Genomic DNA, 27,400 nt, shown 5'->3' on the forward strand with positions numbered 1-27,400 from the left:
TATGCACACACATGTATATTCTGTAAGTGTCTGGCCAACCAGGCACTTGATTCAGTCACATAGGGAAGTAAAGTGAGAGGAGATAGATGGATATGGGGATGAGATGGAGCCTGGAAAAACTGCATTCGCTGCCTTCCCTTGCTGGAGAGATGGCACCATAGCTGACTGCTGGTTACCAGGTGTCTATGACCTCCCAAAGAATCTGCAGAGCCATGGAAACACAAGGGAACTGAGCTATGGTATAGGCCACTGAGCGGATGGGAGCTCTCAGTTTCACCAGGTAGGCAATGGTGTGAATTATCCTCCCCACAAAGAAGATGAAAAAGTGAAGCCAGGCTATGAAGGGGTCTGGGTCCAGGAAGGAATAGATGGATCCCAAGAACAGAAATGGTAAGATGTTCTCCAGGTCGTTCCAATGGGCTCTGGAATAGAAAGAGAAGAGGATCGTCAGTTGCAGATCACAGTTCTACTGCTGGAAGGGGATGCCTCCACACACAGACCAAACATATCCACTCCAAGTCCCTCTTACTCTGCTCCCAGTTCCTTGGTGTGATCCTAAATACCTCTTATTTGCACAAGCCACAAAAAGTAAACTTATAGGCCCTCCCCTCAAGAGGCTTACAATCTAGTTAGGAATAAGATGTGAAAAGTTGAATGAGGGGATAGAGAACTACAGGGGACTTACCTGAGTTTGATTATCCTTCCTTCTGAGGGGTAGAAAGCTGGGGGGAGTGATCCATATCTCCAACAAGGAATTTTGATTCAATAGGCAGCTAGGTGGTGCGGTGAATAGAGCAGCTGAACTTGGAGTCAAGAAGACCTGAGTTCAAATTCAGCCTCAGTCACTTACTAGCTATGTGAGCCTGGGCAAGTCACTAAACCTCATCCACCCTGTTTCCTTATCTGTAAAAATAGGATGATAATAAAGGCACCTGCTTCCCAGGGTTGTTGTGAGGAAAAAAGAGATAAAATTTGCAAGACATTTTGCAAATCTTGAAGGTCTATATAAATGCTAGCTAACTATTAATAAATACCACTGTAGTTCTCACAACTGATAATACTGACATTCTCACATCGTGACCTATAAGGGGTGTTTATATACACACATATATGGGGGTAGAGATAAACCTGGACATGCCTATTCCACAGAGAAGGAAAAAAGGAACATGGATACTAAATTAATTAGCAGGTTGGCACTGTCACAGGCAGCAATCTAAAGTCTTAGCTGCCTAGAGCACTAAAAAAAGAAGTAACTTGTCCAAGGCTAGAGATGAGACATCTGGTTCTCCTGAACTTTCAGAAAGCTAAACAAGTGTTAGAAAATAAGATAGTCTTGTTGCAACGTTCTACAGTATATGGTGCTACAGAGCAGCCTGGGGCATGTGCCTGCAACCACTAAGCAGCACATGACCAGAGGCAGGGTCTCTGACTTTCCGTATGCTGCTTCTCCCACATCACTCTATCACATCTACGAAGCAATAATCAACAAGTAATTTGTAGGCTTCCTGACTCTACTTTTCAATGCAATGCCTTTTATTATAAAGATCAAGAAAGGAGGAAAATCATCCATACTTATTCATAAATTAATGATGTGGAGGAGAGCCAATTTGCTTCAATCTAATTGGAACTGGTTAATGTTTTCCATGAGGCATTAGCTAACCTTTAAATTCCTCGAGTTCAGTGGTAAACAGATTCCAAATTGCCATAAATTAGTGATTTAAATGAGTGGCTTAAACCCACCAGCTGGAAGTCTGACCAATTTGTGTGTACACACAACCAAGAAACATATGATCGGAAAAAAAGTTGGAGTAGTCGTATCATAGAGCAAGAATGAGATATGGTAGATGGATTGGTAAGGCTCTAAGAGGAAGTGTCTGGGGGTAAGGGAAGGATTTAAGGGGGGAAAATACACATAAGTGCCTAGACTGAGATCTCTATCAATGGAGATCCACAAAAAGTGCCCATTAAAGCAAGTGTGAAGCAAACTAATCAAAGTCCCTCCCCCTACTCCTCCCCACCAATTCTGTAACCCTTGATTCCCCACCCCACTCACATCACACACACAAATCCACAGGCTCCAGAATTTGCTTCAACAGAATTTAATATTTTGAACTGAAAGGGATCATATATGCCTCTCATTTTTTTTTACAGACCAGGAAGCTGAGGCTTGCAAAGAGGAAGGGGACTTGCCTAAGTCCTGCTTCCATTCCAGGGTTCCTTCCTCCCCTGAACTCACCACCATCACCATCAAGGGCAAGACCCATTCTATCTCATCCAAATGGAATGCTCCAGGCCCTAGTCACTCTGATTCTTTCAACAAAACCCTGTGACTTCTCCATTTTCAGAATGAGAATTTCCATTTTTTAGCAAGAGTTGATTCATACTTGTCCAACCTGAAAGACTATTACCAAACAGGGAAAGGGAAGAGACAGAAAAGGTCTGATGAACTCAGTTCAGCAACCCAAATCCAGTGAACTTTCTTCCTTTACACAAAGGGACCAACCCTTTCAATCTTTGTTCTTAGAATCCATGCCCAAAGGGACTGGCATGTAATTCTACATCTTATAAAGCTTGTAGTTTGCTTGTAGAGATGCTCTGTGACTGTCGAACAGTACCTGTAATGGTTTAGCTTAACTCAGCCTTCTAATCCCTAGACCAAAGGGCCAGTCAATCAGGCTGGCACAATTTTATTCTCACTGCTTTTCGATTTAGCTGCAGCTCTTCCCACGACCCTCCTCCAACCTGCTTAGAAGGGAAAAACATTATCCCCAACTTCCTCAAACATGATTTCTAATCAGTGCCCCGTTCAAGATTTGGTGCTGCCCTTACGGCAATTCTCTTCTACCTGTTGTCCCCCAAAGTGGCCCTTAGAAAAAACTGTGAAGCCTTTAGGAAGACCCTTCATAGTCACTTATCGCTCCTTCTTAAACATGTTATCTATCCACTGCTAATAGAGTCAGGATTCCTGCACCCACTAAAGAATCCTGACCTTTATGTCACTCTTGCCAGGAACATTTGCATTTTAAAAAGAGAAAATTGAAAGAAGCTGATGCTTAACATCAAGGAAAATATCTCTACTGTTAGGACGTCAGGCTGGTGGAGGTAAAGATCTAGAGGAAGAAGAGGGGATGATGCCCGCCCAACATCTGACTGGATAGGTCATACTCAGGTGGATCCTGATTTTAGGATTCCCATTTATAAAAATCTGCACTAGGCAGCACAGTGCCAAAAGTGCCTCAACTTTGATATAAGGAATACTGGAGGCCCTGGGTTCAAATTCCACCTGATATGTATTATATGTGTGATCATCCTTGGGCAAGTCACTTATTTCCCTGGGCCTGTTTCCTTACCTATAAAAAGAGGTAAGGGTCTTTGAAGTCCTTTTCCGCTCTAATTCATGATCCTACAATCCTAGCACTTACTAGTAGTATAACCTGAGCAAAAATCCCTTTCCCTCTTTCATCCGGTTTTCTTATCCACAAAATGGGAATAATGATATCTACACTACCTACATCACAGAGTTGTGAGGAAAGCACTTTGTGAACCTTCTACTGCTATTATAATTAACAACAATAAAAATGCCTTAGCAAGATGACAACTTTATTGCCTCCTGAATTGGTCCCAGGGAAATCAAATGAGTTGTGGCAAGTGCTTAGAGATCTCTAGCAACTAAGTATGGTGCTAGCATCAATCATCTGTTTGCTTTAGTGGAAAGAGGCATTGGGCTTGAAATTCTATCACTCTAGTTCCTGAGTGACCTCCTGAGCAAGTCACCTCCCCACTCCAAGTCTTGTTTTTCTTCTGGCTTCATAGGCCCACGCCAGCTCTAAGATTCAGTGACCAATATTAGCATAGACAATAGTCCTCAGGCTAGCAAGAGAGCTTGCTTCTCATGTCTGGCTCCCACTGCTGCTGACACTGGGCTGGTGGTTGACAGGAGACATCTGTATACTGTTATACAGCTGTTCCTTCTCAGGGTTTGTCTAAGCGTGAGCTTTGCCGGGCATACACACAGGGCCTCTGTGGAAACCCATCCACTACTTCCTGTCTTGGGTAAACAGCTACAATCTCCAATGACATTTTCAAAAACAAACTTGGAAACTAAGCAGTAGGTATGAGATCCAATGAAACCTTTTTCTTCTTTCTTATACCCAAACCAGATGAGAATACAGTACTCCACTTCTGTGAAAGTGCTACCTGTGATTAATTCACTATCCCACTCACCACAGCAGTTCTCATCCAAATCCTTTAATCCGTCCTCAGGCCTCATACTTCAAGGAAAAACTGAGGCCGTTCCCCGAGGAGCTAGCTCCCCTTCCTCCTTATCTCATGGCATTCAGATGTTTTCACCCACCTACATGCACCCCTGCTCCTGTTTTACCCCATTTTCTCCAGCAGATGGCCCTCACTATCATCTCACTCTAACAATCAATCTCTCCCTATCTACTTAGGCTGCTGCTTCCATACTGCCTATAAACATACCCATGGTTCTCCCCATCCTCAAAAAATTCTCACTTGATCCAACCATCCCTACAACAATTGTCTTTATTTCTCTTTCCCTTTATGCCTAAGCTCCTTGAGAAAGTCATCTACAATCTGTGCCTCCACTTCCTTTCCTATCTCTCTCCTAAATTTTGCAATCTGACTCCCAGCTCATCATTCAAATGAAACTGCTTTCACCCAAGTTGTCCCTGGCTCCTACTTGCCAAATCTAATCGCCTCTTCTCAATCCTCATCCTTCTGGGCCTCTCTCTGACACTATCCCTCTTTTCTTCTGGATGTTCTCTGTTCTCTAGGTTTTTGTGACAATGCTCTCTCCCGGTTCTCTTCCTCCAGTCTCCTTTGCTGGATCTTTATTCAGGTCACACCCATGAGTATCCCCAAAGGCTCTGTCCTGGGCCTTCTTCTCTTTAACCTCTATACTATTGTCTGGTGATCTCATCAGCTCTCACAGGTTCAACTGTCACCTCTGTTCAAATGATTCACCAATTCAGACTCAATCTTTTTCTTGAACTCCACTCCACACTATCAACTGCCTATTGGACATCTTTAACTAGATGTTATCTCAAACTCAATATGTCCCAAACAGAGCTCTTTATCTTTTCCCTCCAAACCCTCTCCTCTTCTAAACTTTCTTGTTACTGTCTAAGGCACCACCATCCTTCCAGCCATCCAGGTTTACAACTTCAGTGTCATCCTCAACTCCTCATCTGTACTCATTCCACAGACCCAATATGTTGCCAAATCTGGCTATTTCTACCTTCCCAACATCTCTCTGCTCACACAGGCCCTACTCTGGCATACACCCTCATCACCTCATCCCTGGATTGCCAAAACGGCCTTGCTGGTCTCCTTGCAACTCCAGTCTTTCCCTTCTTTCTGCTGCCAAAGGAGCCTCCAACATAATCAATGTCAATGGTTCCTACCTGATCAAATATAAAATTCCATTTGGCTTTTAAAGCTCTTCTCAACCCGGCCTCTATCTTTTCATTCTCTTACACATTACTTCCGTCCTCACCCTCTATGACCCAGTGACACTGATCTCCTGGCTCTTCCTTGCACATGACACTCCCATCACTCAACTCTGGGCCTTTTCATTGGCCATCTCACGTCAGCAATGTTCTCCTTCCTCACTTCTACCTCCTGCCTTTTCCCAAGACAGCTCAAAACCCACTTCTGCCAAAGGCTTCCCCAATCTCACCATCCCCAAGATTATTTCTCATGTGCAGTAGATATGTGGGCATTGTTTGAATGCTTTCTTCCCCAACACTATGTGAGCTCCTTGAGGGCAGACCTTAGCACAGTGTCTGGCACCCAACAAATGTTTAATACATGCTTGGTGACTGATCTGAGCAGGTTCCTGACAAGTCTTCCTGCCTGCAGTTTCTCTCTCCTCACCCATCTTCCACACAACTGATTCTGAATAATACTCTTCTAATAGAATCTATGATCATATTACTTCTTAAATGGTGCACCTTCTTTTTTGCTAGGGCAAACAAGAAAGAAACTCCTGACGTTAACATATAATAATAATTTATATGGTTCTTCTTGAAAAACATTTTATAGCTATTACCTCATTTTATCCTCACAACTACTCTGGGAGGTATGTGTTCTTATCATCTCCACTTTACAATTAAGGAAATTGAAACAGACAGAGGTTATGTGACTTGCCCAGGATCACACAGTTTGTAAGTGTCTGAGGGAGAATTTGGATTCAAGTCTTCCTGACTCCAAGTCCTGCATTCTATCCACTGTACCAGCTAGCTGCACTCAAAGCCTTTCACAATGTGGCTCCAATCTATCTGGGCAGCTTTACCCCATGATACTGCTAACATATATTATACTTTCCTGTCACAATGCACTCTTCTCCCCTCGATTCTGTCCAGCCTTCTTCCATCTCCATGCTTTTGCTCATGCCATCCTCCCCTACCCCCCTTGACTATAATAGCCTTCCCTCCAGGGCCAACTCCAGGGCTCTCTTCTATGAAGCCTACCCTGAACTCCCCAGATAAAAACAATTTTTATCTCTTTAAATTTTTCATAGCAATATGCCTGGATTCCTCATCCCCCTTCACTTCACTCTCTTACAGCATAGTTATTTCTATACTTATCTTTCCTCCGTCATCCAACTATAAGTTTATCGAGAGCAGAGCATGTTATATCTATCTCTGTAAGCTCTGAGCCCAAAGCCTTGGCTATAGTACATGTTAAACAAGAGGTAACGTTTCTCTTGTGCTTTAAAGGCTTTCTAAGGCAGGCATGGAGGTATGCTCCTCTAATGCCTGCTCCTGGGAAGGAGGAGGTAGAGAGTAATGGACAGTGAGTTCAGTAGCTCTGAATGCTGATTGGGTGTCCTCTCTTAGTATGACACCACTGTGATGAGCCCCCAGGAGCAGGGAGGCCAGGCTACCTATGGAGGGGCAAACTGGATCAGACTGGAAGCAGACTAGGCCAAAGCTTCCACACTGATGAGCACTGGCATTGGAGCCACTGTGGCTGCTGTGTCTCTAGCCCAGACAAAACGGGGAGACCCAGTCTCAAAAAACTTTAAAAAAATAAAGGCTTGCAAAGTACTTTACATATATTATCTCATTTGATCTTCACAGCAACCCTATAAGACAGACTCTATTATTTTTGTCCCCATTTTACAAGATTGGAGACCCTGAGGCTGGAGGAGGCTAATGATTTTCCTGGTATCACACAGCTACTACATGTCAGAGGCTGGATTCAAACTTTCTGACTCCAAGGCCAGTATTCTTTCCCCAAATCACCTCGCTTGCTAAATTGAAGCTAAATAACTAGTAGAGGTATCCTGCCTCAATCCCATGGATTCTATTTCTGATACAAATGTCAAGTGAGCAAGTCAGTTAGTGGAAAAGTACAGCCGTCCCAAGGTTTCCTGAGAAAATGACAGCACCTTAGGATGGACTCTCAAGAGGTCATTCAGTCCAAAATGTATCCCAAAAGCAATCCCCTCTATAACATCCTCATCAAGTATTTATCCAGTCTTCACTTGAAGAATGTGAGGCAGAGATTTGCCCCTCATAGGGTTTTCCAGACTAGAAAACCTCCCAGACTTCATTGACCCATGTTCTCTGTTCTATACAACCTGCCCACCTCTCCAGGATTCCACACACAAAAAGCATCAAGCAAACATCTCCCCCTCATTCAAGAAAGAGCCTTACCAGGACTTTCCAACCCCGGAATCAGGTTCTGATTTAGACACATGGTGCCCTTCAAAAAAGGAGCACAGTTTCTGTTAAGGTACAGTGCTAGATGGTCTCTGAGATCCCGTTGAGCTCTGAGATTTGATAAGCTCATGACTCTCAGTTGCTTCACTACCTCTGAAGAAATCTATCTTAACTCAGTAAAACACTGCAGTGTGCTTTGCTTTACACAATAAAGACTGATACAGGAGACAGAGAAGAAATCATCACCTTTACCTTTAAGAAAGGATCCATGACAGGGTTCTTTTAACCAGCTTCTCTACTGTGTTTTAAATGATTTGATTTAGGGGAAAAACTCTATTTGCAAACAAAAAAAATGAAAGAGCACGTCAAGAATCAAACCAACAGTTATGCTGGTATCCAGAGAGTACGTGGATTAATAAGAAAGAGGGCATAAGGCTCTAGAGCCTGTCCTAAAACAGATGCTCTGAGCTCAATGGCACTCTTTCTGGAAAGAATCAAAGGGTCTAGGACAGAGAAGTGGGTAGTGAGATGGTGCTGAAGTTGACTGAGATTTCGTTATTAAAAATAATAGAGCTGGGGGGACAAGGATAGATAATGGGGGGGAGGGGAAGGAGAACCAAAAGATTACAAGAAAAAATATGATTTAGCCTGCCTATGGATATACTGCTAACCAACTTGTAGAAGGATGCATTTGTCTTACTCAAAAATCAGAAGATTAAGGACTTGTCTTCACACATCTCTATCTTCCTTAAGTCATTTACTGAGGCTCAGTTGCTAACTTTTAATTTGCTTTATATAATATTTTATATGTATTTTCTCCCAAAAATGAGGCAGATCCTATTCTTATCCCCGTTTTACAAAAGATGAAACTGAGTTGACAGTAGTTAAGTAACTTCTTTGGGGTCACCCAACTGACAAAAAGCCTTGGACAGGATTTGAACCAAAGTCTTCCTATCTCCAAGCACAGGGCTCTTCCTCTTATATCTTGCTGCCTTTCTGATGTACATCCTTTTGCAGTGAAGATCAGAAATATAGACTGTATCACATTACAGCTGGCAAAACACCATGGTAAACAAACCATAGCCCATTGGTCAAATCTGGCCAATAAAAAAATCATTTTTAGCTTGCAAGCCATATGAAGAGATGGCAAGTCATATCTGGCCCATAAGCCATAATTTGCCAACCCCTGCCCTTGGAGCAGGAGCTTCAGTTTCCTCATTTCACTGGTATGGAAACTGAGGCAAACCACCCAAGAATCTATATGCTACTTGCTATGTAGAGTAGGTTTTCCTTTTGCTTTCCTGAAACTCAGGCTTCAAGGAGAGTCCTCTGAGATCCTACTCTTCTGGGATTCAGTGACTTATTTCATGCTCACTAATTCAGAATTCAAAGGATCACATATCTAGAGCTGGAAGAGCCCTCAGCAGTCATCCCAGCCAACCTAAGGCCCAGATAAATTAGGTGACTTTTCCTAAGCAAGAGGTGAAAGAGAGGTAAGTCAACCTAAGTGTCTCTCCCTGGAGGGCTCTCTCAGGCTGGGAGTTACCTGCATTCTGACACAATACTGATTCAGAGGATGTTCTCCCCAGGGATGAGTTCTAAACATAGACTCTATAAGCAATAATCCTGTGCAGTATTCCCACTCCTCACAACTGTATACATAAACAGAGCCATGTAGCCCAGGTCACTAAAAGGCAGCACATACAGTGGAAAGAATACTATATTAGGAGTCAAGAGTACCCCAGGTCAAATCCTTCCTCTGTCTGTGTCACCTTAGAAAAGTCCTTAACCTTTTTTGGGCTTTAATTTCATCACCAGTAAAATGAGAGGGTTGGCTTGGAGAACAGAGAATGAACCATACCTTTCTCCCCTCAGCAGGGAGTTGGGGGGCTACAAGGGCAGCATGTTGCAGACATTGTTAGTAATAGTACATATTACTGTAAATACTGTTTTTCTGTTACAAGGTTCTGCTGAAGGTGGAGAAGGAGGGGGGAGGAGGCATATGTGTTAAAACAAAAGGCATTAATAATCTCTTTTCAAGAGAGAGTTGGATTAGATCAGGGCTTCTTAAATTTTTTCAATTCATGACCCCTTCAGCACTTCTTAAACTGTGGGTCATGACAGTCACGACCCACAGTTTAAGAGGTGCTGGACTAGATGACCTCTAAAGTTCCCTCTTCACTCTCTAACTAGGATCCTATAAAAATGGTTCCAAATAAACCCACTAAGGACATTCTCCAGGGTGGAGGTGAGGGAGCAAAGGGCAAACACAAAGGCCTGTTCCAAAGAGAACATATTTTCAGAATCTAATCTGAGAAGAAAAACATGAAAAATCCATTCAGCCAACAGAGGTACAGACTGACGTGTGTCAGTGTGTCATTCGTAATAATGACCACTTCAAGGCAAAAGCAATCCAAACAAATTCATTCCAGACTAGACTTGCTCCCCACCCGCAGTAGCTTCACTGTACTGCAATATCCTGCCTCTTGCTGAGCCATTGCGACATCAGCCTCAATTTTACTATGTCATTACAGACATTTGGAAATCTGATAGCTGTCTTTTAGAAGTGGCCTTCCCCTCAGGGCCTGTCCCCACTGGGAGAGCAGCTGCTAGGAGTCACGTTCAGGCAATCCAGGAGGCAGGTCATTTTCCTCCCACTACGTCTACAATTTTCATGACATTCACTTTTAGGCAACCCCATCTCAGCCCAGTTTTGTAGCTGATGAAAAACACAGTAAAACCTCATTCATTTAGAGCAGAGCTCTCAAAATGTGGCCCAGCAATACAAGGGAGATATCTACTCAGGACCTTTTCAGGGAGTCCACAATGTCAAACTGTTTTCATCATAATACTAAGATGTTTTATTTTCTAATACAGTAAATATCAGTGAGACAGCTACATGGCATAGTGGATAGAGTGCCAAGCCTGGAGTCAGGAAGATGAGGCCTCAGATACTAGCTGTGTGACACTGGGCAAGTCACTTAACCCTGCTGGCCTCAGTTTCTTCATCTGTAAAACACACTGGAGAAAGAAAAGGCAAACCACCTCAATGTCTTTGCCAAGAAAAGTCCAAAGGAGGTCATGAAGATTCAGACACGACTGAAAAACCCCTGAACAACCAAAACAAATATCAACAGATACAAACAAAAATGTGCCAGCATTCCAGGAAGAAAAAAAAGGATATACACTGAGACACACTTTTATGTTTAATCTGAATTATTAACATTTTCTCCACCACTTTCTTAAGTCCAGACAATCAATAAAACAATAAATCAAGCCCTGATTTATAGCTTTTGCTGATTTTCAAGAAGTCATCTTGAAAGAAGAACTCACTAAAAATTTAACAACTGGCTCCTCCAGTTTTAGTTAGTTCCATTATATCCCTTGATATTACTCACATAAATAAAAGTTCCTTTGGGGTGGGAGGTCTTCCATATTTTAAGAGTGCAGGGATTCTGAGACCAAAAAGTTTAACAACTACTGGTGTAGAGAAAGGGGAAGCTGGGCTCCATTGATATCCCACACAATGGAACAAATACGAAGTCATATTTTTAAAACATCCGAAAAACTAATAAATTTCAAGTAACTAACTCAGCACCTACCCTAGGGCCTTCAATGTTTGATGAACTGGACTGCGAAAATATATTACTTTGAAGGCATCTCAGTGGGTTGGGAATGGGGGAGAAGTGCAGACATTCCTTCCAACAGATGTTGGAACAGGCTCTAACTTGTCCATGTCTTCTTGTCCATTCCTACCATAAATGCTCTTGTAGGTGGGCCATCCACTGTGCTGGGAGTCTTTCTCCAAACTTTCTGACATCGCATGAATAATAATCATAGCAAGCCTGTATACATCACTTTAAGGTTTGCTTTACACACACTCACTCATTTAATAAATGGATGTAATGGGCTGTCCACAGATCATCTCTCACCTCAGTTTCCTCATCTGTAAAGTGAGGAAGTTAGACTAGCTGGCTCCCAGGTTCCTCCCACCTCCTTTCTGGTCCCATCTTGCTGCTGGTGCTGTTTTGTTGCTGCTTCTCCCCCAGACACCTTAAAGTCTACCTCTCTTCAGAAGGACCTATAAATGTTCACTCTTCAGAGACGAGGTTACTCTGTGACTCATCCTCATGCAGCATCATCAGAAGGATAGTCATGTTTTAAAAATTGGCCTTTGTTTCAGGGAGAAGCTTGGGAGCATTAGATATACAGCACAATTTTCCACAGCCTATCTATCTAGTCTACTATTTGCTCCTGGGCCCAACTCATTGCCCTGCATAGTTTTCTTCCAAGATGTAGATACTAATTGGCTAGAAATATGGATCATCTGTTAAACAACATGTTGTAGTTCTTTATCCACTGGGGTTTTCCTGTGTGGATAGTTAGGCTAAACGCTTAGACATGATTATGGGTTTCATTTAAAAGGTTCTATAATGTTCTGGAGTTTAAGGCAATCAACCCTATGTCATCTGCAAACATAACAACTAGAGTAATGATGTCAAACTCAAATAGAAATGGACTTTGCCCTGGGCATCCTTCAACATGGTGATAATCAAGCTTAGACTCCAAGGACCTGTGCTTTCATTCGAGTGGGTGCTCTCTCCACCAACGCAGATCACAACAGCAGTTTGGGGGTTTTTTGAGTTTCTATAGCTGAAAAATTCACTAACTTGTAGCCAACTATCTGATGATGAGTTTCTTTCAGTTGAGCTAGACTGGTCTTCCTAAGACTTCATCCACTTTGACTAATGGAAAACTTACTCACAATGCCTATTCCAAAGCACTCTAAGTTATGCAAGATGCTTTTCTTATATTAACTTTAAAATATGGAGAGCAAAAGCAAAAACAAAACAAAAGGCAGGTAGTGAATTATCCTGATTCTGAAAATAAGGAAACTAAGGTCCAGAGAAGAAGCAGTTTGTCTAAGGTTAAAAAGCTATGATCACAGGCTCCAAGAGCTGGAAGGGACCTAAGATGTTGGTTAGTCTAATCCCCCTCATTTTATAAATGAGAAAACTGAGGTCCAGGGAGGCTGAGTGCCTGAGGGTAATTACATAGAGCAGAGTTAGAAGTTGAACCCAGATCTCCCTTGCACTGACTCCCATGATAAACTCTAACCCAGACCTTTTGACACTAAATCTAATGTTCTTTTCTGCGACATCTAGCATTGCCCCCTTTATCCACTGGGCCCTTAGCAACACTTTCGTCCTGTTCCCAAATCCCAATGCAAGCATCTGTCCCTATCAGTCTATTCCTTGGGCTTGTCTATACATTCAGGAGAAGGGTAACAGTCTGATAACGTGTGGTGGTTTTTCTCCTTTTCTTCACCTCCTTCTGAGGTGGTTTTTCTCGTTTCCACTAAGCCACACGAACAGCTCCCAGTTATGTTTATACAGATAAGGTCTTAGCATTCCACCCCATTTCCCAGACTGCTATTTTCAGGCCATCTAAAAAGGCAGTATTTAAATGCAGTGGTAGAGAGTACCCTGCCCCCTCTCCCCAGCCTTCCCTGAGTACAGCACGTTTTTCAGACGTTGAGCTCACCTATGGGGTGTCTTTACTGCTCTAAAAAAACAAAACACAAATGCTTTCATGGCCCAGCTTCGTCAGCTTTGGCTTAATATTTAACTGCTCTAGTCTCTGCAGGTTGATGAGATTTTCTCCTTGGGCTATAAATTCTTAAAATCTCTGAAAAACTAATGTCTCTCTTTGTTCCATACTCTGCAATAACTTGCTGAGCTGTGGAAAAGCCGCCAAGGACTCTGGTAATTGCCCATTATTTGGGCTCCAGCAATTCAAGAGCATAGTGTGGCACTGGTGGGAAGTGTGGGACTTGAAGTCAAAGACCTGGGTTCAAATTTTGGCTCCACCAAATGGCTATGAATAAGTCACTTAACCTTCAGGGAGGAGCAGGAGGAAAAAGAAGAAAAGGACACAGGGAAAGTAAAGGAAGAGGAGGAGAAGGAACAAGAGGGAATACTTTCCACGCATGAGGGATAGGCTTATGGTAAATGAAATGATCAAATGAGGAAATAGTGTAAGTAAAGAGAGCTTTATAACTAGTGCCAACTAGTTGCTTTCTAGCTGGAGATGACACACCCATTCATTTGTTTAGGGCATAGAAAGATTTGCCCCTGTCCCAAGCCACCCTGTATCTAGCACCCACCCACCCACACTTATCCCTTCTCTACCACTGTTTCCACCAACTCTAACCTTGCCACCCTAGCTCAAAAATTGGCAGAAGGGAAGGAGAATGTCAGACATCACCCATCTTTCCATCACAGTTCACCATCCATTTCTCCAACATAGCATTAAGTGCCCCAGCACACAGGAAGGGAAGAAGTGAGAGGCTGAACTAGAAACACAGAAGGACGGAAGGCAGATACTTGCCTGCGGCAACGTTCCACATCTGGGTCTGTCCTGCAATATTGGAGGCCTCCATGCTTCAAGGCATCTTCTGGATTTGCAAAAGCCTAAAAGATATTCATGGAGAATTGCTATTGTATGGGAAACAAGTCAGGCTTAGGGATATTTTGGCACAGGAACCTCCATTTGAGGAGGTTACCCAGGCCAGTCCTCTCTTCATTTCTCATCAGGCTGCAATTTAGAGTCCTCTATCACACCCCAGAAAAGGCATGCTAGGGGTGCAGTGGATATAGCACTGAGCCTGCTGTCAGGAACGCTCAAGTTCAAAACTAGCCTTAGACAGTTACTAGCTATATGACCCTGGGTAAGTCATTCTGTTGGCCTCAGTTTCCTCACTTGTAAAATGGGATAATAACAGAACCTTCTAAGTGTCATTTATTACGGTTCTTTCCCACATGATAGGATGGTGGTTGCATTTCAGAAGTAAAGTTTCAGCATAGAGCATAAATCTTGTTCAGGAGCTGGGAAGGAAAAGGAAATGAAGTAATCCATTGAGCAGCACTGAAAGCTTAAAGGAAACATGACTTCCTGAGACAAAGAAATGTGTATGATCATAGATTTATTGTTGGAAGAGACTCTAGAGCTCATCTAATTCAGAGCTCTCACTTTCATTATGAGGAAACTGAGACCCAGAGAAGTTAAAGTCATTTGCCCAAAGTCTAAGAGAATGTCAGACATCACCCATCTCTCCAACTTAGCATTAAGTGCCCCAGCACACAGGAGGGTAAGAAGTGAGAGGCAGAAACATTTCTAGGCAGAAATGTTTGTGAGGATCAAGCGAGATAATTGTAAAGCACTTAGCACAGTGCCTGGCACATAGTACTCACAGTGCCTAGCACATAGTACTGTGTGTGTTCGTCCTTCACTGTCGAAGAAGACCACGCCATCAGAGAAATAATGACATGACTTGCACTTGACTTTGTTTTGGGAGGGAGGGCTGTGCAGGTCACCAACCTCACTTCTCCTCCAGAGCCATCTGAATCCAGTGACCGACCAGATATTCATCAGGATGACTGGAGATGACCCAGGATGAGGCAACTGGGGTTAAGTTTCTGAGGTGAGATTTGAACTCAGGTCCTCCTGATTTCTGCACTGGTGCTCTAGCCACTGCACCACCTAGCACCAGTCTTGATAAATGTCTGTTCTTTCCCACCCTCCCACTCCCTCTTTATCCAAGGAGATCACTTCAGCTCTGGAATTCATACCTCAGTCCCTGAGGCTCCTCCTTGCACCTTCATTGAAAAATGCTCAGACCAGCCATACAGACTCCTTTATCATGGCCTTGCTGGTCCCAAGTCCATCTTCCTTTTATATATATAGCATTCCTCATTCAAAGTGTTAGCTCCTTGAGGGCAGGCACTATCTTTTTTTTTTAACTTTATTTGTATTCTCAGCATTTAGCACAGTGCCTAGTACAAAGTAAGTTAGTAAATGTTTGTTGACTGACTGAATTAAGTTCACACAGGGTCCCAAGAGTACTCTCAGTCTGTTTCTGCTTTTCCATTAGAATGTAAGGGTCTTACAAGCAGGTTTTTTTTCAATAATTTGTACACCTACCTTCTAGCACAATGCCTGGCACAGAGGAGGCACTGCTTTAAGGTTTGGCAATGCCCTTTCCATGAGTTACCCCCTTAGGTATTCAAAACAACCCTGGGAGGGAGGTACTATTATTATTCCCATTTTACAGATGAAGACACTAAGGCTGAGAGAGATGGAGAGACGTGCTTAGCTAGTAAGTAAAGACAGGATCTGAACTCAAGTCTTCCAGAATCCAAGTCCAGCACGCTGTTAGCTCTCTAAATAAGTAGCTTAACAAATTCTTGTTGATTAACTGACACTAGGAGCTGAGCAAGAAACAATGTCTTCCTTGCAATAAGAACTAGAATAAGTACATTTAGAAAATTAAATGTTTTCAGCACTAGGAGTCCCCATGGTATATGGGGAAAGGGTGAATTTGGAGTTAGAAGACCTGGGTTCAAATCCCAGCTCTGCCACTTATCACATGTGTGAATTTGGATAAGCCATCTCTCTAGGCCTGTTTGCTCATCTACAATACCAAGGCATTGTAGCAGATGGCTTCTGAAGTGCCTTCCAGCTCCAGGATTCAGAGCCCAGGATCCTCAGTGGATCATTATCAGTTCTCATATCTAGTTGATTTTGCAAGAGTCAAACACTTCACCCTTTCCATTATATAGACAGGGAGGGAAGGAGCTGGGAATTTATGGTATTTGTCCCAAGCTATCTGATGAGTTCATCGGAACTGGTAATCTCAAACCAAGCAAGGCCCAATCTCTGGGATCCTATTTTGAGCCAGTAGAGCTGCAACATGTTTCTTGAAGCATGAAATTATCCTAGCCCTTCATTCATTTATTCAAAAAATACTTACTGCCTGTTGTGCCTTAATATACTAGCAAACTGTAAACAAGGGTTTGAAATGCAAAGAATGAAAGAAATTACAAAACAAGGCATGAAGAAGCAAGGTTGGTCTAATCTGAGGAATTTCTCTCCCCAACAATACCTTCAAATAGGAATAATTATTCTTGAATGGGGCAATGACTACTGGTTTTAGTAACATAACAAGCCCCTGTGTAAGAATGGGCACTCCTCTTACTTGTTCCCATGCCTTTAAAATCGTAGTTAGTGGCAAAGCAATGGCTTACATGCATTTCAGATTCGAAGAAGTACCACCCACGTGACTTTGAGCAAATGACTTTAACTTATCTGGGTCTCAATTTCCTCACAATGAAAATGACAGCTTTGAATTAGACGAGCTCTAGAGTCTCTTCCAACAATAAATCTATGATCACACACATTTCTGTGTCTCAGGAAATCATGTTTCCTTTAAGATGATGCTCAATGCTTTCAGTGATGCTCAATGGATACTTCTCTTCCTTTTTCCTTCCCAGCTCCTGAACAAGATTTATGCTCTATGCTGAAACTTTACTTCTGAAATGCAACCACCATCTTATCATGTGGGAAAGAACCGTAATAAATGACACCTAGAAAGTGCTTTTGGTGCTTAACAAATGTTTGCTGAATTAATTAAAAAAGCATATTTAACATTGGTTATCTCAAATGATGAGGTACGTGGTACAGGTATTATCATTCCCATCTCAGAGATGAAAAAACAGAGAAGTCAAGTGATCTGCCTGAGGTCACATAATTCATAAGTGGAAGGATGTGTTGGGATTTGAACCCAGATCTTTTGACTGTAACCCCAATGCTCAGAAGGGCAGAAGACAGAAACAGGATGATGAATTAGAAGTATATCAACAGGGAGATCATATGGTAAAACTGGAATTGAGTGAAAACTCCTAGTGAATTCTCAGGGCTATAGCCCTCTGCAGCAGGCATTCTCTTCCAATTTTATATAATATAAAACAGGCCCATCTTGCTGGCTCATACACTTATTTGTCTGATCATCATCCAGTTAAAAATGCATTCCCATCTTGAACAGTTTTTACTTCTTATTTCTTTGCTTTCATTCTCTCTGTATTTTTCCCCCGATTATTAAGGGACTAAAACATGTTGGGTGAAAATTCTTCCACATAAACTGTGCCAGAACCTGAATCCTCCTGATTATTTCCAGCTAAAACTCTGGCTCAGAAGATTCTGATGGCCCTGGAGAATAATCAGCCTGGGGCTTGGGGAATTTCCACTTAATGATCCCCATGTCCCTGATTTAGTCAAATCTACTCCACCCCCAAAATACAATTTCCCTGTGAAAGATACAAGTCTCCAAGGCTGTTAGATTGTTCTATTCCGGAACTGTGGGTTTAAAAGAAATCTGATTTTCTTTCCGGATACCAATAAGGGATTAACACAATCATACCCTTCCAGAGAACATGTCATGTCAAATGAGAAAAATGTTCTTTACATGCAAAAGATGAAATAACCAGGCCCTATTGAAACAGACTGGGGGGGAAGGGGGGAGGAGGGAGGAGAGAATTAAGAGAAAGAGAATCCCAAGCGAACAATAAGAAAATATTTAGTATCTAACTCACTTCTAAGTCTCCACCAGAGTGTAAACATATACTGGGTTTTATTTACCAACTCTAAGTATTTGTAGAAATAACAGAACAAAACCAGAAGGGGGAAGGGAGGAGGGTTCAGAGGGACTGAAAACTTACTTTCTTCCGAAGCCTCACTTGCCCGGTTATTACTGCTAACAAGTACATCTTTATGACTAGCACGGTGCTGTAGAGGAGGAAGTTCGAGAAGACTTCGTTGTCCATCATCCTGTGAGCGGGAACCGGGGCTCGGTCCCCTTCAGATGCCCGGCCAAGTGGAGGGTTCCTTGTATGCATGTGTTTGAGTGAGCAGGGCAGAGACCGGGAGAGAGGGAAGAAGGGGGAGGAAGGCGGAGAAAGGAAAGGGAGGGATGGTTATGAAAAGCCTTTAGTTTATCACCAACAGAGAGACACCCACACAGAGCACAGAACCTTAAGGTGACAGATCATCATTTCTTAGCCTCTCCTGCCTGAAGCCCTGCAGTCCTGCTCACTTAGCAGGATGTGTCCTCTCTGCCTCCAGGTGTTCTACAAGACGTTGAGAGCTCCTTTGTAGCACTGAAACCTCCAAGTTGGAGGTTAGCTGAGCAGCATGCCAACAAAGGATTTATCCTTGCAAGAAATGCCACCCTCCCTAATTTGGGGGGGCAGAAACCTGTCCCAGACAGAACCCTCCAAACAATTTCATATTCCCCACCTTTATCACAAACCACCTCCCATACACTTAACTTTCTATTTTCTCAGCAGAATGAACTTACCTGCTCTGGAAAATGATAGACAACATTCTTAAAATAGAATGCTTCCCAAGACCAATGGGTGGGAAACATATCTTTGGCCACACTGAGGACTTTATAGCCTATTAGAGAAGGATACTGGGACCTCTCAAGCACCCCCATGGGCCATGGCTTGGCAGAGTCTTTCCTGCTGGTGAGTTCCCTAAAATGCCTCCTTTCCTTTCCCTCAAGGTACAGCTTTAATTTGATTTGAGGAAGTAAAGGTATCCCAACCATCACCTAGAAAAGACACTGTAGCAAAAGGGAGTGGGGTGGGGGACCTGGGAATGGGTGCTAGGGCTCACCGTCCTGTCTTGTTCTATTTCCTATACTAGACTCTGAACTCCTTGAGGCCAAGGATAAGGTTTTCTTTCTCGCTGGCTTTGCCAAGATAAATCGGTGGCAAGTCCTAACATTCTCTGTGGATCTCATTTCCTCACCTGTAAGATGAGGGATTGGACAAAATGATCCCTAAAGTCCCTTCAGGCTCTGAATTCTAGAATCACAGAACAAAAGTGGGAGAGGATCTTGGTGATCTTTGACCAATCCTCTCATTTTACAGGAGGTTAACTGATTTCCCAAGGGTTATGGAGTAAATAGAGTTAAAGTCCGTTTCAGTCCTAGACCTATGGATCCTACGAATAATTCACAAGGGTACAGCAGGTGCTCAATAAGCACTTATTTCTCCAGTAAAGGCCACTTTAAAGGGTTTGGGATTGATGGGTGGGAGACTCCTCAAATTCACTATCTTTCTGGTTTAGTGGATTGTTCAATAAATATTTTTGTGAGCTAGCCCCTCCCCCAGATCTCCCAAGGCCCTCAGACTAGCTTAATGTAGTGTAAAGTACGCTGGATTTAAATCGTATCATCTGTGTCTATACATGTATATGTGTATGTATGTGTGTGTATATCTAAAAGTTTAAATAGACACATAAATTAAAAAAATCTCAGCGTTAAGTCCCAGCATTCTCTGTGAATCTCATTCCCTCATCTGTAAAAAGCAGAAGCTGGACACGATGATTGTGTGTCTGCCATTTCCTTTTCCAGCTCATTTTACAGATAAGGAAACTGAGGCAAACAGAGTTAAGTGACTTGCCCAGGGTCACCCGGTCAGGCTGGATTTGAGATCCAGAAGATGAGGCTTCCTGCCTCCTCTTACCCGCTGGGTCCCCTAGCTGCTCCATACACCTGTTCCCATGCGCTGTACATCCACAACGCATGAGCGTGCACACTTACATATGTAGAGAATATATAGAATAAATGTATAATATGTAAAGGAATGTACCCTGCCCTGGGCAAACCAGAGAACCACGCCGGGCTTCAGTTCCCCTCTCTGTAAAGCGGGCACTCGGACCATCCGGGCGCCTGCGCCGTCTCCGCTCTAGGCTCCGGGGCCCTCCAGGCCCTCCCCACTCCCCCGACATATCACGACATATCAGGACGCTCTCCTCAGCCGGACAAGGGGCGCTCCCGCCCAGCCTCCCCGGCCCACCGTCCTCAGGGCCCGAGAACACCTACCTGCCCACTGACGGCCGCTCCTCAGGGCCGGGCTGGGAGCGGGAGGACTGACCTCGACCTCGGCGGAGCCAGGCCTAGACTGGCCACGTGGCCCCTTCCCTCTTCTCCTCATAGGCCCCTAGCCCCTGCGGCAGGCCCCGGGAAACCCCTGGTCGCGCTGTGATTGGCCGCTCCGTTCCCAGGCAGACTTGCGTCAGCAAAATAAGGAGACGCGCCCCCACCCTCCACTCCCTCCCAGGGCGCAGGCCTTGGGCGTCTGGGAAGCTCCCGGCCTCCTGGAGAATGTCACCTTTTACGGTCCCAAGCACCCGGGGCACCAGTAGCAAACGCCAGGCGGCCAGGCGGCCCTAGGCCTTGGAGTCCGCACCTCGGGCTGGAGTCCCTCTGACCCCTAACCCCGGCCCGCACGTAACCTCCCCGCGGCCCCAGGCAGCCCCTGACACCGTGTAATTTGCAGAGCAGGCACCCGCTTGGGGGGAGGCCTCCTGTGTTAGTCATGGGGAGCCTCTGAAGTCACAAGTTATCACTGGGGAAAAGCAGGGAAAAAACTCAAATTCGTCGATTCCACGATGGGGCATGATTAGCTCCTCACGGATGCCCCTTCTCTCGGGCCTAGTGCCAGCTCCTCACGGATGCCCCTTCTTTTGGGCCTATGTGCCACACACTTACACTGTCTCCTCCACGAAGCCCTCCCAGTTATGGGCCTGTACTCCTGGGCGCTCTAAGGAAAACTAGCTACTTTTGGCAGAAATCTCAGACCAGTTTATACAACTCTTGCCTTTGTCATGGATAAGGCGGCTCAGCCGGGCTTTTGCTTTTTAATTGGTGTGAAATTGGGAGAGGCTGAACTCTCTAGCCCCCCCCCAAAAGAAGCTGGCAACACCTGAGCCGTCAGGGTGGCCTACCCCCAGGGTTTCCATGAGTGTGTCTTTATCCCTCTCAACTTGTGTGCCCCCTTTCCAGAGCACAGCACGAAAAAGAGCATCGGGAAGAAGAAAGACTCCCCCCTACCCTTCCCCTAAGGGTAAAAGACTGCAGAAGGGTCTCTATCTGATGTCCATTGTAGGAATGTTGATGCCCCCAAAGTATAAGATGTACCTTGGAAGTATGAGGCATCACACCTCATTTAGTGTGATAAAGCACCGTGGGGCACTGAAGCTGGGAAAGGCTGAACTGTTAGTGAACCCACAGGGATCATAGTGCACTAATTTATAAATAAATAGACTTTCTGGTCTACTGGAAAAAAGCTGGGTGAGTGGTGTTTCTTTCGCCAACATTATCTAAAAAACACTAAGTGAGAATCAGGAGACCCAGGCTCTAGGCCCAGCAATGCTGCTGACTGTGAGATATCTATGTCCAACACTTAAAGGGCCCAAGGTCTCCCAGTGCATCCTGAGTCATCTCCAGTCATCCTGATGAATATCTGGTCACTGGATTCAGATGGCTCTGGAGCAGAAGTGAGGCTGCTGACCTCACAGCCCTCCCTCACTCAGAACAAAGTCAAGTGCAAGTCATGTCATCCTTTCTCTGATGGTATGGTCTTCTTCGGCAATGAAGGATGAACACACATCTAAGTGATATCTTCTCAGTTTCTGCATCTATAAAATGAAGGGGTTTATTCATTGGTCACTTCCTCTAAGAGTCTCTAAAAGGTGGCTTCTAGCTTTAAAATCCTGTGTTTGTATAGGTCAGAGGAAAGACTGTGCTGGGCAATGAGGAGTATGTCCAAATTGGTCTTAGGGTAAACAATAGTGTCAAGAAATGGTTAGCCTACAGAGCCTATAATAAAGCTTTGGGGCCTGCCCTGGCCTCTTCCTTAAAAAAGAAGTGATTCCCTTCACACTACTGATAGCTGTGACTCCAGATTGTCCCACTTGAGGGCCCCAGGCTTCTAACAAGGCCCTATCTATTGCTCCTGAAGCTCTTATCCTCCAACTGTTCCAATACTACTACTAATAGTTCCCATTTATCAAGAGCTTCACAATTCCAAAGCCCCTCTAACTTGAGCTTCCCATTATTAGCCCTGTGAGGATGGCCAGGAAGGGGTTACCATTTCTGTTTTATAGAGGAGGGAACTACATGGAATCACATTTAGGACAGGGAAATTTATTGGCCCAGTCTCTAGGACAGGGCCCAGCTGGATGGGTGGAGGGTGAGAAATTTGCTTCAGCATAAGCCTTTGTCCAAGAATTTCCAGGACACTTGACTTTGCCAAAAAAGCTAGGCCCAGAGAGCAGTTTCTGGTTTGGAAATGGGGAATAAGAAGAGGCTGGAGACAAGATCTCTCCTGGTCCCCCGCTGCCTCTTGCCCCAGACCCTCCATGTTTTTGTTTACATATAAGACATCTCCTTTGGGCTATGGCATACTTGAGACCTTCAAATCTTTGGAACACTTCAGGAATCTATTTCCTGTAGCAGCCCTGAGAGAATTGATGTCATATTTCAAGGGAAGTACTCAGATGGAGCTCCCCAAATCAGCCTGATCAGAGTTTTCCTAAATGGATGACCATGTCAAACCCTTCCCATTTGGGGGAAAAACAAAACAAAACATCATGGGAGTCAAGAAGATTTATTCTTTTTCTCCTGAAGTCCATGGCATCATTCTGATCTCAAGGACCATAATCTATCAGTCATGAAATCACAGTGTTTTAGGACTGACACTTTTGTAAGTGAATATTTATTTCAAACAAAACTTTTATATGCTAGAGGAGGCTGGAATAGTGAGATTTATCTTCTGCTTCTGGAGTCAGGAAGACCTGAGTTCACACCCACCTTTACTAGTTTTGTGACCCAGGGAAAGTCACCTAATCTCTGTCTGCCTCAGTTTTCTCATCTATTAATATGGGGGTAATAATAGCGCTTATCTTCCAGGGTGGTTGTAAGGCAATATTTATAAAGCTTTTAGTACAGGGCAGGGCACATAGTAAGCACTATAGGAATGTCAGGCATTATTATTACTTCATCTCTGACTTTCACGTTTCAGGTTACTTGAGAAGCAATTTTGAAGAATGGGTAGCTTATCAGGGCTTAAAGAATCAGGAAGACTTGAACTCAGATCCTGCCTCTACTATTTGCTAGCTTGTAACCTTGCTCAAATCATTTAAACTCTCTTGGCTTCCGTTTCATCATGCTTTAAAAGAGAATGATTACAGCTTCTAGATTATATAGATAAAATTGCTATGAGGATAAAATGATATTTCATACATGCAGATATGTGCATATAAACATGTGTGTTAGTTGTACATATGAATGTATATATGTGTGCATTGTACATGCACACATATAACTTTGCGAATATTAAAGCACTCTCTATATATCTTAACTATTATTATCATTATTGTTATGATTAAAACTCAAAGCATCACTCTCCCATCCCTCCCCTCTTCAGCTTTCCATCTGAACTATTCCTCTTCCAGATGGACTCCATGTCCTTGATCTTTCTTGACCCCATTCCTGTTAAAATTTGCCTGCCCTATCTATCTACCATTCTCATAAGGCCCTGATCACTACTCATAAACTACTTCTCACTCATCTGTTGATGGGTGCTAATGGATTACCTGCTTGGTAATATGTTTGCTTTTGAAGAACACATTTGTTTTTCACAGGGTTTTGTTGAAGACTAGCAATTTTAAGGAGAAGACTACTTAATCAAAGGACTTTTGTCAAGATGGTGAAGTGAGTGAAAGCAGATCAGCCTCAGCTCTCTCGCAACTACTCTAGCAAGAATCTAAAAAATAAATAAATAAATGCATACCAGACTAAGAAATGATCAAGAAATCCATGCATTTTGCTGGTCTGGGATCACATAAAGAGATAGAAACCACTTCCTCTCCCAGCTTCAGTTCATGAAAGCCTATGAGCTCAGCAACTTAGGACAAACCAAAGAAGCCTACAGACTAACATGTATACCAAAGGCATGGAGATGGGAGACCAGACCAGAGTATACCCAAGGATGCCTAGAATATGCAGCTGAGTTATTCTGACTCAGAAGGGAAGAATTAGATTGCAAACTGTTTGGGGGCAGGAATTATCTTTCTTTTTGTATTTATATCCCCAGGGCTTGGCACAGTACTGCATGTAGTTGATGCTTAATTAATGCTTATTGACTATTTATTAGGTTAAACTGCCCCAATGTAGGCCACCAAACCACACATTCAAATCACTTGAATTGGCCAGCTACTTCTGAGGTACTTTTAAAAAGTAGCTTCATTACTCAGATAACATGCATCAGCACCAAAGAAGGCCTATCATTCCTTCTAGAAGTACACAGAGCCAATGGCCCCATACAAAATCCTAATTCAGGATATAAAGCTGGAAAGATGAGTAAACATAAGAAAACACCAATAATAATAATAAATATATAGCTCAAGGGATGCTAAAGATACATACCCGGAAGAAGAGAAGAATTCTATAACATACAAAAGCAAAACCTCAAATAAAAGCACAAATTTACCACATGCTCTACTGGGATTTCCAGAAGAAATGGAACAAGAATTTAAAAGTGATTATGTAATTGAAATGAAAGCTCTCAAGGAAAGAATGGGAAAGGAAATGAAAGTTCTATGGGAAAGAGTTGAAAGGAGAATGAATAGTGGACTAGAACCACATGGGGTCTATTTCAGCAGAACGTGCTGTGCATGCTCGTAATGACTGGGCTCATTCACCAGTCCCCTGCTACATTTGTAAGCATCAACTAGCCAAAGCAAGCCCCTTTCTCTTTCCTGTCTAGCCACATTTAAGTGAAAGAAACATGCTGTAAACCTCTCAATGGGAAAAGGCCTCATCCCTCTCTCCATTCCCCAGGGGTGGCTCATGAATATGGGTCTCCATTCTTTTTCTCTCTGTGTTTGTTCTTTTAGATGGAGTATTGGAAACAGCTCCATGGCTCCGATGGCTCCAACATGAGATTTAAAAGGTCAAAATGGCAAACCACCAGAGGCCTGAGAGCCAAAATCCACGCTAAACTTTGCTACCAGTCAATCCTGTGCTTCTAGCACAGCTCAACATTGAGTGGATATTCAGATCAAAGATACTAGACACTACCAACAAGGGAGTGGCTCTATTGATTGCCTATGATAAATTCAGAAGTGAACGTGGAGGGCAAATCCTTGGTAAAAACTGCTTGAAGTTTGATCCCACTCTCCCTAAGGACCAAAGTGATATAGGGGAGAGTGTATCTTCAGGTGGAGAGAGAAATATTTTTACTTCATTTATTTCTACATTTTCTCAGGAAATATCCCCATTTAAAAGCCAGTTGATGTCAATGGACTAAATGATGCTGGGGTGCTAATCACTGGTAATTGATGTTGGGGAGAATAGATCAGAATAAGGACTTGAGCCAAGGACAATAAGATACCCCAATCCCTTCAGAGATACCCCTAGAACCCAAAAGGGAAGATGTAGCTAACCTTCTTCTGGGGCACTCAACTCATCAGTGTGGGTTGGAGTTGGGATAACAATCTTCAGAACTTAACAAGGCTAGACAAAGTTGCCATGAGAAAGAGGGAGAAAGACAGGAGTTCTGGCCTGAAATACTAGAAGGAGGAAAATAAATCAGACTTGTTGTAGACATTGTAACCTGAAAAGGTACCCCAACCACTCGCACCTTGGGTGTTAATAGCTAAAGTAAGAGCGCCAGAATCAGATAGCCCAAACCTGGTACTTTACCATACCCCTTCAATTTCCCTTCCTTTCTTCTTCTCCAAGAATCCCACCCTTGGTACTCCTTTCTGTAAATACTAAACTGAAAGAAACAAGTAGGAAAAAGCAGTGGATAGAGTTGGAGGAGAATATCAGCTATCTGAACATCAGTGAATAGCATGACAATATTTTCCTGGGTACATAAACAGCCAAAGCCCTCAATTTCAACCAGCTTTGAGCTCAGTCTTGAGATATAGCACAGAGCTCACAAAACAGAATCGGGTAAAATGCTAAGCAGTTGACTAGAAAGTATATTTACTACTATTGCCACGATAAAATGTTCATAAGAATCTGAGAAACCAACATGACTTAGAAGAAAGGATTTCTGAAAAAAAGAGGCTTTAAAGGAAAGAGTTGGGTAAACAGGAGCATTAAAAACAATAACTAGCAAATTGTGAGTCTATGATGCCCAATTCTGTTCATTTGGAATTGGGAGGCTTCTTCAGAGATTTTTGAGAAAAAAGTAGATTTTGTCATCTGTCTTCTACAGTGAGTGGCAGGGATTGACCTACATGCCTCCCTGTAACCCAATCCTGGGCTCCCATGCAAGCTCACCCCTGACATCCCTGGTCCTTACCCTGTCAAGAGGAGTTTAAGACTTCGTAGCTCTGAACTCATCCTTCTGTCAAGTCATAGATGGAGAAGGCTTCAACTAGAAGTGATTTCAGCTACTTCCTTTTTCTTATGGTTTTCCTCTCTGGGGAAAGAGAGGGAGAGTCAGAATCTAAGACTGTGCCCTTTTCTACTTCACCTTGGTCAGTTTTTACGTAATTGTTTTTCTGACTCAAACCACAGAATTATTATGCTGTTTACTTTCCATTCCTTTAACCTCCCTCTTTCACAAGAGCTCAGACTGGGAGAAGCAGTGATGCCCAACCAAGTTGCAGTTTCAATTACCTGACTCTGTGCTTGGGTTTGGTCTCTGGGATTCCCCACTGTTTCTCAAGGGCAGGAAACTGCCAACTCTCTCTTGTCTTAGGTTCAAGGTCATCAGGTTAACTCTAGGCAAATTAGATTGTCAGAAACTCCTGAAACTTCCCATTCCTCTTTTCCCCCAAAGCCAAGTCTTTTTCCTGCCTTATTTCTCATGAAGAAGGGAAACCCTGGATTACTCATTCACACTAATGTACTGATAACTAAGTATGTAACCCTTCCCAAGAATATGTATACTATTTAAAAGAAAGCTTGAGAAAATTCAATTTTAATTCAAAGAAATAAATTCCTAATAGTGAAATTTTGGGAATCACTGTAGGCTAAGTGAGGGCAATAGTTCTTCTCACCT

The 27,400-nt window shown here is 43.3% G+C and overlaps 1 protein-coding gene across 2 annotated transcripts; it reads right to left on the reverse strand.

Annotated features, from left to right (window-relative positions):
- On the reverse strand, window positions 1–26,825 carry PTGES (prostaglandin E synthase). 2 transcript variants are annotated; one of them, XM_072632684.1, is made up of 4 exons: window positions 26,696–26,825; window positions 18,248–18,413; window positions 14,082–14,164; window positions 1–422 (listed from the first exon to the last, which is right to left on the reverse strand). In XM_072632684.1, exons 1-4 carry the CDS (start codon window positions 26,734–26,736, stop codon window positions 173–175), a joined length of 540 nt encoding a protein of 179 aa, XP_072488785.1. In that variant the 5' UTR covers window positions 26,737–26,825; the 3' UTR covers window positions 1–172. The 2 variants fall into 2 exon arrangements, with proteins under 2 accessions (XP_072488785.1, XP_072488786.1); XM_072632685.1 differs by lacking the exon at window positions 26,696–26,825 and adding an exon at window positions 20,419–20,798.
- Window positions 26,826–27,400: the final 575 nt, after the last annotated feature.

The sequence above is a fragment of the Notamacropus eugenii genome, chromosome 1 (genome assembly GCF_028372415.1).
Source record: "Notamacropus eugenii isolate mMacEug1 chromosome 1, mMacEug1.pri_v2, whole genome shotgun sequence".
NCBI classification, from domain to species: Eukaryota; Metazoa; Chordata; class Mammalia; order Diprotodontia; family Macropodidae; genus Notamacropus; species Notamacropus eugenii.

Bases quoted from the DNA above. Each gene is read 5' to 3' on its own strand.
- PTGES (XM_072632684.1), bottom strand. From the start codon at position 26,736: ATGAGTTCAGAGCTACGAAGTCTTAAACTCCTCTTGACAGG. The intron at 18,414-26,695 runs GTAAGGACCAGG...CATGCATACAAG, and splicing joins CTTAAACTCCTCTTGACAGG to GAACCCTCCACTTGGCCGGG. The intron at 423-14,081 runs GCAAGTATCTGC...TTTCTATTCCAG, and splicing joins GATGTGGAACGTTGCCGCAG to AGCCCATTGGAACGACCTGG.